General features: G+C 38.9%; 1 protein-coding gene across 13 annotated transcripts in view; it reads right to left on the reverse strand.

Annotated features, from left to right (window-relative positions):
• Positions 1-13,513, reverse strand: part of UBE2H (ubiquitin conjugating enzyme E2 H) — a 102,367-nt gene that overhangs the window by 45,963 nt on the left and 42,891 nt on the right. For 3 of the 13 annotated variants that reach the window (XM_042972227.1, XM_042972220.1, XM_042972211.1), the window contains exons 1-3: positions 12,283-12,922; positions 11,989-12,117; positions 430-506 (exon numbers count right to left, since the gene is read on the reverse strand). Coding sequence is in view for 9 of the 13 variants with exons in the window: in XM_042972157.1 (XP_042828091.1) it covers positions 430-506; positions 5,222-5,266; positions 12,283-12,344 (184 nt within the window). In the remaining 4 variants the exon portion in view is untranslated. Of the gene's footprint in view, positions 1-429; positions 507-5,221; positions 5,267-11,988; positions 12,118-12,282; positions 12,923-13,513 lie in introns of those variants that run through there. The other 10 variants (XM_042972157.1, XM_042972147.1, XM_042972192.1 and 7 more) reach the window with 8 other exon arrangements.

Consider the following 13,513-nt stretch of genomic DNA (forward strand, 5'->3'; position numbering starts at 1 on the left):
GCAAAGACTCATTTCTCCCCTACATTTACCTGATTTTGTAAAGTATTAAGCACTATTCAATTAATTGGTAAATAACAGCCTCCTACTTCAATCTACCCTGTTGACCACCCCTAACCAAACCCAAAAACAGAAATAGAAAAAATACATGAAACTTTCCCCCAAACCATCCACTGAGTAGCCACTCATTAAAAAATAAATAAAAATAAACAAGAGTATTCACAATTCATGTTTAATACTGTCGCATGGAGATAAAAGAGAAAAGCATATAAAGAGTTATGATAAAAGCAAGACTTCCTCACTGGTTCTACAGTTGCATTAAATTTACTGTTCAAATACTACCCCGCCACCACCTGTCACTGATATTCTCATTACTTATTAAGGAGTAGAGAAAAAAGAAAAAGAAGAGCGCACATCAACATGTGTACTTACTTCCTTGTGGTCCGTAAAACTTCACTACAAATTCATTGAGTCCTCCCAGGATCGTAACCTCATGCTTACTCTCAATGCTAAGGCAGAAGGTAAAGGAAAGTACACAGGCTTTATATTACCTAGAACTAAAGATGATATCCCCAAGATATGCTATGTAAAGTGTTACCAACATTTGATATGAAACTGACAATATAAAATATACATAGTCATTCTGGTCACTTAGAAGGCAATATATACTCTTGTGAAAAGAAAGGGAATGAGCTTTAGATTCAGAAGCTGGAGTTCAAATCCCAGGACCGCCATTTGCTGGTTTTGCGGGCCCATGCAGAATAACATGAACTCACTCTTTGACAACCGGGAAACACCACTTCATAGAATTTCTGTAAGGACTGAATGGGTCAAATATGTACAATGTGTAAGACTGCATTTTGTATATACATAATGTATATGTATATACAATACATAATGTATATTGGATATAATGCATGTACATAATGTATATACATAAATGAAAAACAGGCACTTAGTTTTATTTTTCTCTCCTCTGTGAGCTCTCTTCCCCAACCTACTCCCAGTGACCCTTTAACATAAACTCCATTATTCCCTTTAGTCAAATTCAAATACTCAGCATAGCACTGATTCTCCTAAACTATAAATGCTGTGCTCCTAAAATTATGGATTTACTAATAAGCCAAGTCCCCACCCGTTCTCCCCCCCCCCACCGGCTTGGAGAATAATCAAATAATTAGTGATGCCACCTTGCTAACAAGTACTGTTAAATGCAAAAGACCAGCAAAAAAATTTAAAAAAACAAAAACCAAAATGTTGTCTGTAGTATTTCCTTTCACCTATGCTTTCTCTCCCTTCCAAATCTCTCTGCCCCTTAGACTGGCCTCTGGGTTCCGATGCATGCCAGGGCTCTCCTCACAGAAGCAACACTTCTGTGGTCTCTTCCTCAAAAACTTGCCTGTCCCTGAGACTCTCACCTCTTTAAGGTACTAATATTCACCTATAGGAACCAAACCAACCCGAATCAGAAAAGAGAGCTACTGGTTCAATATGTACCTGTTTTATGTTTCTGTTTTGTAGTCCAAACAAATAATGACTCAGGAATTTTAGGTGCTGGGCTTTGGAGGGCCCTCAAATCTCACAATGAAATTAAACAACAACTAAACCGGGGCGCCTGGGTGGCTCAGTCGATTAAGCGTCCGACTTCAGCTCAGGTCACGATCTCGCGGTCTGCGAGTTCGAGCCCCGCGTCGGGCTCTGGGCTGATGGCTCAGAGCCTGGAGCCTGCTTCCGATTCTATGTCTCCCTCTCTCTCTCTGCCCCTCCCCCGTTCATGCTGTGTCTCTCTCTGTCTCAAAAATAAATAAACGTTAAAAAAAAAAAATTAAAAAAACAAAAAAAAACAACTAAACCCCTAACCACCAGTTATGATAAACTGGTCTTATCTTTCTCCGTCAGCAATGCCAATTACATTTTAATTACATGTACTATTATACAAAGGGAAAGAACTGAAAGAAATGTAAAAACATTCTCTTATATAAAGAAATATGGTCTTTTTAAGAGATTTGAAATTACATATTTGGCTTTCTTATTTTGTGGTCCTACGGGCCACGAAACAGAGGGGCTGGGTGTATTTTTGGGAAAGTGCCTTGCTGAAGAGCCTTGAACAATCTCCGCTAAAGACATGTAACAAGACAATTTAGTTTATGCTACTTTGATCTCATTCTTTTCTAAATGAAAACTATTTTAACAACATGCACACCGAAAGGACTCAAATAGCATCCACATTGTAAAATGGGCTTCATTTCTCGCTTGGTCAAATGAGACATTCATGGACGCTTTGGGGTAAATTCTACCTGACTAGTCACCTTCTGACACCTGGCAAAATATTCCAAAGCTAATGCTTATGTAATAAATAAACGTACAACAGGCTTAAATTGTCTTAAAACAAACAAACGAGCCAAAAGAGCACCTTGTGTTGTAAGTTAAACCTAGTTACAATAAACAAAATTAAACACAATAAAGCCCTTGAAGAAAACAGACTTTTTAAAAAATAATCTTGGCGGCTCCTGGGTGGCTCAGTAGGTTAAGCATCTGACTTCAGCTGTGCTGACAGCTCAGAGCCTGGAGCCTGCTTCAGATTCTGTGTCTCCCTCTCTCTCCGCCTCTCCCCCACTTGTGCTCTCTCTCGAAAATAAACACTTAAAAATAAAAAAATAATCTTGGGGCAAAAAGGCTTTCCTAAGAATGACACCAAAGCCAGAAACCAGAAAGGAAAAGATTAGCAGATACAAGCACAAACACACATGTAAAACGTTTGTATTGTAAAAGACAAAAAATAGGTATGTATACATTTTTTTTAAGCAGGCATCAAGCCCGGCATGGAGCCGAACGCAGGGCTTGAACTCATGACCCAGAGATCAAGACCTGAGGGAAAATGAGACTCAACTGACTGAGCCACCCAGGCGCCCCATAAAAGGCAAAATTAAAACAAAGGACAACCTAGGAAGGAAAAAAAACTATAGCATATGACCAAAACATGTGAATTAAAATATATAAGGTTATTACAAAGCAATAAGAAACATGAGAAACACCTTGACAAAGAAAAGACAAGAACAGCCAAGAAAACTGAATGAGCATAATTAAGCTAAAAAAATTTCAACTCATTAGTTTAAAAATCACACGTTTTCCACTCTTTTCCACTATACACTGATAAAGATAAAAGAGCTGATGAAAACCTCGTGTTCAGTGGAATACAAATTAGTATTCCTGAGGGTAAATTTAACACTATATTCCAAAACTCAAAATGCATTTATCTTTTATTCAAATTTCCCTTTTATGAAGTTATTTTATAAAAAAATAACCAGAAACTGCTGGTGGGAGTGTGACACAGTTTCAACCATCCTGGAAAACCGCTGGCGTGGTAAAGCTCCACAACTGCACCCTCCCAATAGTCAGGTATAGCCGTGATCACCAAAACACAGGTTCATGGATGCTCACGGTGCTGCTTACAAATCCAAAAATTAGGTTACGACCCAGAGACTCCCCAATAATGAAAAGGACTTATGGTTGTCACCCAACAGAATACTGCACAGCAATAAAAAATGAATTGCAACATGTTAAGTGCATGAGTCTCCCAGATATGACAGTGACAGAAACCAGATACCAAAGAGTAGACACAATATGATTCCAGCCATACACATTTCAAAGAGACTAAATAAATCAACGGTGTCAGACATCAGGATAGTAGCTACCCTAGTGGAGACTGTGAGCACCAGGAAGTGGTTTGAGGGGGATTTCTGGGGTGCTGATTAAACCATTACTGTTTCATTTATCACTGAGTTACAAAAACGATTTTTCATATATATATGCTATTGTCTAACCAAAAGTTTACTGAAAGTAAGACAAAGTATATCTGAAACGTGCAAATATGTTTACTGGAATATGTGAAATTTAAAAACGGAAATTAGGGGCGCCTGGGTGGCTCAGATGCTTAGGCGTCCAACTCTCTTATTTCACTAGTGTTTACTGATGCCCTCTCCCCACCCAGAGCTCTTCCAATGTATGTTTCTGCTCAGCTTGGGGTATCCAGTAGTAGTCAACTGAATAAAGTAGTACAGAGAAAGATATCCCAGTCATTAAACAAAACCAAATAAATTCACAAGGATAATGAAAGAATAGAGTAAGGCAGAAATTTAAATGAGTTTAACGAAAGAAGTCATAAACTAATTTTTTAAATATAAAAATCTGTAGAAGCAGCATTCCTCATTAGCCAGAACTAACTTGCTATGAGTAGCACTGATTAAAATATTTATTTTTGAGAGAGAGAGGGAGAATGTGGGGGGGGGGGGGGGGCGAAGAGAGAGGGAGACTCAGAATCAGAAGCAGGCTCCAGGCTCTAACCTGTCAGCACAGAGCCCGACGAGGGGCTGGAACCTACGAATCGTGTGATCATGACCTGAGCCAAAGTTGGACGCTCAACCGACTGAGCCACTCAGGTGCCCTGACAGCAACTACTCTTAATCAGTTAAAATTCTGTTATCCACATGGATGGCTCTTCTAGAAAACTGAGATCATTTCTATCCTTTACATGGCTGCAATAAATCTGGGTTTCTTCCATTTTGTGACCTGTTTGAGAGTTAGCCCATGCTTTTATCTACTCTCCAAAGAGTCATGTTAAAATGAGATTAGAAATCAATGCTCCGGGGATGCCTGAGTGGCTCACTTGGTTGAGCACCCAACTTCAGCTCAGGTCATGATGTCACGATTGGGGAGTTCAAGCCCTGTGTTGGGCTCCTCTGTTGTCAGCATATAGCCCGCCTCGGATCCTCTGCACCCTTCTCTCTCTGCCCCTTCCCTGCCTGTGCGCTCGCTCTCTCTCTCTCAAAAACTAAAAATAAACATTAAAAAAAATTTTTTTTTAGGAAATCAATGCTCCAAACCTCCCCTTTCCCACAATCCCTGGTATGGTCTTCCACGTCAGATATACTGGCTCTGTCTGTCTTTAGTTACACATTATTAGTGAATTAGAGTTCTTAGAGTCCATTTCACATGAAATCTCAAGTAAGCTGAATGAAACCTTTAAAACTCCTACCAAGTTGGTAAAACGAAGAAGCTGTGCTAAATTTATGCTGCCTTGGAATGGTACAGACAACTAAATCAGATGGAAAAAAAGAATTTAAGTTTAGTTGAAAGAAAAACACTGCATTAAAAATAAGCCATTTCATCACCATGAATGACTGACTTGCCCACAAAAAATATAAAATTACTTGACTGCTGTTACCATGTGTGTTTATGGTAGAGGCCGCGAGTTTCTTTCTCCTCTCTGCTGCAAAGTCAAGGGCAAGGAAGGCAAATGAGAAGGCAGGTTACAATGACAAAAATAATGATCTATTTCTGATCAGGCTAGCAGACTGGCAGGAGCTCACTAGAAGGTTTCTTCATTACTTTCTCAGTTTCAAAGCTTAAAAGCAGAAAATAACCTTCAGATACTGTTGTGGTAAAAATATGTTAAACAGACGCATAAAGCCACATTTTACTCACCTCTGATCTAAGCTGTTCGCAAAATACTGCGTTTTACTTACTTAGCATTTCACTATTAAGTACTATCAGCATTTTTGGTAGAATAATGATTAACATTCCCAAGAACCCAAGTTCATTTCACTTTTAAAATGCCAGCCACCCACCCCCTTATTTCCCCTGAATGGCATTATGATTACACAATCTAATATTTAAAGGTTAATGCCAAACTGTCAAGAGATAACTGACATTCTTGGCAAAACGTGTCTATCGGGATTTTAGAAATGATTTTTATATAGTTCTGGAATTTTCCAGAAAGAGAGCCAAGGGCTAAAAGCCTGTGCCACAGGATTGACCTTAACAGGTCAAAGACCTAGGAATCAGACAGCATTGTTTCCTAAGTTTACTGATAATGAGCTTATAAAATAAATGAGGGTGGCCTCCCTGAGCTGTGTCCATGGAAGTAAGGGACTGGGGTGAAGAATGTGCTTCTGTACAGAAAGTAGAAGCAATCTGTGTGGCTTTCTCTATGTATGTTCAGACCAGTCTATTTCCAACCCTCCTTGAGATTAATCACATTCTGAAAGTTGAAGAAACTTGCCAACCTTTATTTACTACCTGGTATTCTTAATAAAAACACAGCATGTCTTGTGAACCCATTAATGTGCAAAATATCACAAAAATAATATTGGGTTATGTTTATAGAGAATCCTCCTTTAGGGATGTACACTGAAATATTTACGAACTAAGCTATATGATGTCTAGAATTTGCCTTAAAATAACCCAGTATGGGCAGAGTTAGGAAAGGGGTACAGAAGAAATGGCGGAAGCCTTGAGGTAGGAATTACTGAATCTGAATGATGGGTGCCTGGAGGGGGGAGCAGTCACCACATTGTTCTTTTATGTTTGAAATTTTCCATAAGAAAAGTTCTAACAGTGTAGAAGAACTTAGCTGCTGTAGCTGTTTCTCAAAAGCTTATGAAGGGGGGGCGGGGCACCTGGGTGGCTCAATCGGTTATGCATCTGATTTTTCTTTCAGCTCAGCACACGATCTCACAGTTCATGGGCTTGAGCCCCACGTCAGGCTCTGTGCCGGCAGTGCAGAGCCTGCTTGAGATTCTCTGTCTCCGCAGCTCTCTGCCTCTCCCCTTCTCGTGTGCACTCTCTCCCCCCGTCAAAATAAACAAACATTTAAAGGGGGGAAAAAAAAAAAGCAAGCTTATGAAACAATCCAACATTTTTTCCTGAGGTCCAGTACTTAGTCTGAGGAAGAAAAAGGCAGCAAATGATCCAGTACGTAAAAGAACAAAGACTTCTTATTGAAAGAGAAGAATACTCTGCCAAGGTAGCAACTCAACAAGTGACATTCTAGATGAATGAAATTCAAAAGGATGTCTAAGAAAAATTCAACCACTCAGAAGGAATATGAGCATAGCTTTTGCATACCTATGACAAATAGCCTCTGGGCAATAATTACTTATACCTTAAACAAAGGTACATCTGTAAAGAAAAATGGTTATGTACAACAGCAGAGGCTCCTGGGTGAGATGAAAGTTTGAATTAAAAAAAAAAAAAGGCTTTTAAAGGTTTGTATTCTTTTTATGAGGAGAGGGGAGGACTTTTACAGAAAAGAGAAATAATGAAAACAGCAGAAATAAAAGCTATCAAGAAAATAAGCATGGGGAAAAGGATGAAAGGCAGTAATAGGGAAGGAAAAAGCCTTCTGCCAGTGATGAAATAAAATATAAAGAATAAGGGCATATTTTTATCATTTATCTCAATCTGGGAGACAATAATACAATGTCAAGAGCAATCAACAAAACAATATGCAGGTGTCATATTTCCTAAACTCAGACGATTTTATTCCCTGTATCACCCTCCAAAATATTTTAAGCTTTCCACATGAAGTGACAGGAATCTATTGTGCTGAGCTATGGAGAATATACTGTTAGCATCTATTAAATCCACAAAAGATCACAGGCTTTATTTCTGTTAAAAAGTTGGTTTACTAAATATTCTACACCCAAGAGCCATAAGGCAAACACAAACCACTCTTGGACGAACCTGCTTAAAATTTAGCAAGGGAACAGGAGATCTGTACGTTAAAGAGTAAAGGTAAAAAAGGGTTGCACCAAGTGCTACTAGGGTCTACAGAAATAGATTTCTTCTAGTTTGCAGGTATAGACAGTGATGGATTTACACAGGGCTTAAGAACAGTATGGGATTTAGATGTGCAGAGGTGGGAGAGGCATTTAAAACAAAACCAGAAAAGCACAGGATATGTCCACAGAATGGGGACCACTACATTTTTATTGTGATGAGTAGACCATGGGGAGTGTAGGAAAGTAAGCCAAGACCAGATTATCAAATGGCCCCAAAGTATGGATTTTATACGGTGAACAGAGACAGTCTGTATTCCTAGGCACAGTGAACGCAACTGTGCTTTACACAAAGCTACCTGAGCTGTGGTTTGTAGGACTGGCTGAAGGGGTGATAAACAGTAAAAGCAAAAGAGCAGAAAAGAAACATTCAAGGCCTCAACTAAGGTAACAGCCATGGGAATGATGGGAGAGATTAGAGAGACTTCTCAGCCTTTGCAACTGACTAGACACAGCATAGCTGATAGAAAGCAGCTCCAGTGCTGCTAGAGTATCTCATTTTCGTGGGAAACCAAAAAAACCAGATTTCTAAGTCAATCTCATTTCTAAATGTAAACAGAGCACATGTGCTCCAATGTCTCTCAGTGAAGCTTTCTGGGATCATTCTACTTACAACCACAGGCTGCTACATTCCCAGCAACTAATTAATATACTATGTATTTTATTTATCTCTTGTCTCCTACTACACAGTGCAAACTTCGTAAGGACAAGGATTCTCTGGTTTGTTCACCGCTGCATTCTTAGGGCCTAGAAGAGTGCCTGGCACATAGTAGGGACTCAATCAATACTATATAAAATGAACATATGAAGTTGCAAGACAGGCATGACCTGAAACTGCCAATCTGAGGTCTGACTATAGTTTTAGCCTTGTCGGACAGCAGAGGTGATACTATTAATGGCAAGGTGGAACACAGGACAGAAGGGACAAATTTTTTATGGAAGATGCTAAGTTCGGTTTTGAACACACAAAATTTGAAGTATAAATGGATAAACCAAGCAACGATATATTATAAGCAGGTGAACACTTGTGATTTAAAAAGTCACCTTGGGGTCCCTGGGTGGCTCAGTCGGTTAAGCTTCCAACTTCCCTCTTCGGCTCAGGTCATGACCTCACAGTTTGAGTTCGAGCCTCACATCGAGCCTCACATAGGGCTCTGTGCTGATAGCTTGGGGCTCATGCTCATGCTCTCTCAAAAATAAGTAAACAGTGAAAAAAAATTTTTTAAGGAGTTATCTTGTAAATCACTTAACTCTCAGCTTATTTCCCAATCTTTAAAAAAAGAAGGGGGGGCAGTGGGTGACTGAGGAGGGATTTCTACCTCATTCACAGGATTGTTGAAGATGAAATGAAATAAAATACCTACAAAGAAAGGTACCTGGCCCAGTATCTGACACAACAGGAATTCAAATTTTGGGGTGGGGGGTGGGGGAGGAGGGGCAGAAGGAGAGAGAACCTCAATACAGGGCTCGATCCCAGGACCCTGGGATCATGACCAGAGCTGATATCAAGAGTCGTAGCTCAACCGACTGAGCCACTCAGGCACCTCAGGAATTCAATTTTTTTTAATGTAAAAAATATACAAAACTGACTAGAGATTAGTTTCCACAGAACTAAAGTTTACTTAAGCAAAATCTTTTTTAATATCTAAAAATTGTTTCTTCTACATTCTTGAGAATACTAAAACAAAACAAACATCCTTTCTTGATGTTTTCATTATGAATAATGGTTGCTATATGGCACCACAAAATACAATGACGTCATCTGGAACTAACAAGGCATATGCTTATTTTGTGAAATAGAAACTTCCCATACTGTTATGGAGGCATTGGCAGGTTCTTTTCCCAAGTTTTTTTGTTTTAAGTAATCTCTACCTCCAACATGGGGCTCAAACTCACAACCCCAAGATCAAGAGCCACATACTCTTCTCATGGAGCCAGCTAGGCATCCCCCTTGGTTTGTTTTTAGCTATGTTTGAGAGCTGTTAGTGGGCTACCGTCCTTTAAAATGTTATCTATGGTGGTTATCAAAATCAGATAACCAAAGTTTATGAACTTTTAATTTTTTTAATTTTTATTCATTTTTTTTAAGTAGGCATGGAAGCCAATGCAGGGCTTGAACTCATGACCCTGAGGATCAAGACCTGAGCTGAGATCAACAGTCAGATGCTTAACCTACTGATCCACCCAGGTGCCCCCATAAAATTTAATTAAGAAAAAAAAATTCTAAAAAAGACATTCTCCAATAAAATAAATACACTTAAAAAATTTTTTTTATGTTTATTCATTTTTGAAAGACAGAGAGAGACAGAGCACAAGGAGGGGTGGGTCGGAGAGAAAGGGGGACACGGAACCTGAAGCAGGATCCAGGCTCCGAGCCATCAGCACCAGAGCCCAACGCGGGGCTCGAACTCATGAACTGCGAGATCACGACCTGAGCCGAAGTCAGATGCTCAGCCGACTGAGCCACCCAGGTGCCCCAATATACTTTTCCAGTTGTTTGTTTGCAGGTTTACAACTAAATTAGTTGACTGTAACTGCCAGAAACCTAAGTGATTGAGTGATCACTTATTTAAAAACAGTCTTTTCAAAATAAGTATGTATTCTCCAGAAGCTTGTAAAGCAAAAAACTTTGACAACTTACTAGGATATACTGAATAAAGATACTTTATCTAAGGGGTAAAAGGTAGCATGTACTATTTTTTTAGGTAGCATGTGTTTCAAAAATTTTACATAGTCAAAAATTTCAATGGGTAATAACAAGGTTAAACCGCAAGCATGTTCATTACCACCCAGCAGACTATAAATCACACTAGCCTTAGAAGAGACTTTTTTCCCTCAAGTGTTGTGCTTTCATTTAAAGCTTCCATGTCAGAAACCAAAGTAAACACTGGCAAGATCTAAGTAAATGTTATTTTTTTTAATGGGAAAATCATCATAACTTAGCTTTTCCTGGATGCATTATTCGGCTTCCAGAGTTCCAAATAATAAAGTAAAAGATTCCAAAGAAAAATTAAGAGTCATAAGTCACAGAAAATAATTCTTTCAAATAGATTTTAGAAAAGGGAAATATATCAGAAAGACATACAGGAAATCTAAGCCCCACTCCACCCCCCACAAAAAGGTTTTATAAAGCAGACCTATAGGGGCACCTGGGTGGCTCAGTCGGTTAAGCGACCGACTTCACCTCAGGTCATGATCTAGCGGTTCGTGAGTTCAAGCCCCGCATTGGGCTCTGGGCTGACAGCTCAGAGCCTGGAGCCCGTTTTGGATTCTGTATGTGTGTGTGTGTGTGTGTGTCTCTCTCGGACACCCCCTCACCCCCTGTTCACACTCTCTCTTTCCTTCAAAAATACACATTAAAAAATAAAGCAGACCTATAAAGCCCAATAGAAAAGCAAAGGAAAATATGGAAAAATGATGCCATCCTGAGACCAAAAAAACCCCAGTCAAAACAAGTAAAATGGGGGCACCTCGGTGGCTCAGCCGGTTAAAGTGTCCAACTTTGGCTCAGGTCAGACCTGAGCTCATGGTTAGTGAGTTTGGGCCCCACATTGGGCTCTGCGCTGACAGCATGAGAGTCTGCTTGGGATTCTCTCCACACACACACCCCCACTGCGCCCCTACCCAACTTGTGCTCTCTCTCTCTCTCTGAAAATACATAAACCTAAAAGAAAACAAAAAACAAATAAAATATATACTTTCTAAGAAGCTCAAATTCCAGTTAAGCACTTCAAAATATTTAGAAGATTATTAATAAAATATAAATAGCTCTTTAAAAAACTCTACTGCTTTGCTATTTTATGGCAACTGTTCATTTTGTTTACTTTCAAAATAAAAGGTTATCAATAAAATATAAATAGCTCTTTAATAAACTTCACTGTTTTGCTATTCTGGCAACTGTGTATTTTGTTTACTTTTAATTAAAAATGTAGAAATCATATACATAAATTAACAATATATTAACTAAATAGTATATTAGTCTTAAATAAATCATAAGATTAATCAAAAGCTTAATTTTCATGATTTGTTATAGCTTGATTCAAAGATAAAATACACAGTATGTTAAAAATAAATCATTTTCCCAGAGAATTGCTTATTATCTTAAGCATGATAAGGATATTATGGCTCTTTAAGAAAATGTCTCTATTTTTAAGAGGGACCAACTGATTTATGTGGTTGTTAATGACAACAATGTCTGGGATTTGCCCTAAAATATTTCAGACAGAAGAAAATGAGAAGTGTGAGAAAGTCCTGATAACCGCAAAGTTTTAAGTGACAGAGACTCAGTGAACTCATCTTTCATTTTGTGCACACTTGAAAAACTTCATAATAAAACAAAACTATTTACTTTTGTTTAATTTCCAATACCTACCATTTCTTCTTCTTCCTTTTTTAAATCAGAAGATTGTATACATTTAGCTACACTCTACCTCTCTGGAAGGTTGACATGCACTGTGAGGGAACTAGTCAAACATCCATATATTTAGAACAGAGCTTTGAACTGTGGAGAAAAAATGAGGACTTAAAAGATTCTCGAGACAGAAGACACCCCAGAGACATCAAGGTCACAATGAAAATCCTTAAAAAAAACTTTTCCAGAAAAATGGTTTAAAAAACGATTTTCGGAAAAATTTTAGGAGTAGGACACATTAAAAGATACTGGTACCTGATCACAACTTCCACCTTTCCTGTTTTCAGTTTGGAGGCAGATGAAACCACTATCCACATGTCAGAGAAGCTACCAGAAAGAACCCTGTCATTCCAAAGGCAGACTACCTAATCACAGGAGGCTGGAGGAGAAAAACAAATGAATCACAACCTTAAGGATGACAATGGCACCTGAACTTGAAAACTTTGTGAAGTCAAAGACAACATGTAATTTCCCCATAAATGATACAGAAACATGCAAAGAGTCCAGTGGCCCTCTGCAAAATCCTCATGCAGCTATCTATTTAAAAAAACATGCTATCTCCCCTTCTGGGCTGTATGCTTCTTCAACGTGCCATCAACAGTGCCTAGGACATAGTGGGAGGGGCTTCTCAGTAAGTATTATTAAGCTAAATTTAATATGGCTTTATGCAGTATCTTTGGCATTTCATGCTTCCAATGTTCTTCTCTTCTCTGAACATCTTTGAAAACTTTACTTCCTTTGTTTTCAATACAGTAGAGCAGTTTTTACCCTAATACTTGACACGTAGACTACAATATCACTCAATGAAAACAGAATTGTTTAATAATCCCTACCCACAGACATACTTAATCAAAGCATATGTGAATCATTTACAGTAAGCAGTGACTTTTTTTTTTTTTTGAAGTAAGCTCTATGGCCAACATGGGGCTTAAACTCATTACCCTGAGATCAGGAGTCGCATGCTCTACTGAGCCAGCCAGGTGCCTCAGCAGTGACTTTTTTTTTCTTTAATGTTTATTTTTGACAGACAAAGAGAGCACAAGGGGCGGGGGGAGGGCAAAGAGAGAGGATTCTTCAAACTCACCAACTGTGAGATCATGACCTAAGCCAAAGTCGGACACTTAACAGACTGAACCACATAGGCGCCCCTCCAGCAGTGACATTTTTAAAGGAAATATATTCTTTGCCACTCTCCAAGTGACATATAGTATATCACAACTGCAAAGTGTTGTATAAAAATTAACAAATACAAGCAGTGGTACCCATTCTACAGATGAAGATTATAGAAAAGTGAAAAACAATGGATCATAGAAAACGAGCAGGAAGAGATTTTAGGCATGCGGTCATTCCTTTTTTTTTTTTTTTTTATGTTTGTTTATTTATTTTGAGAGAGAAAATGCGCGTGTGTGCATGTGGGTGGGGTGCAGAGATGGGGGAGAGAGAATCCCAGGCAGGCTCTATGCTGTCGGTGCAGAGCCCGACTCAG

This window comes from Panthera tigris, chromosome A2, assembly GCF_018350195.1.
Source record: "Panthera tigris isolate Pti1 chromosome A2, P.tigris_Pti1_mat1.1, whole genome shotgun sequence".
Lineage (NCBI taxonomy): Eukaryota > Metazoa > Chordata > Mammalia > Carnivora > Felidae > Panthera > Panthera tigris.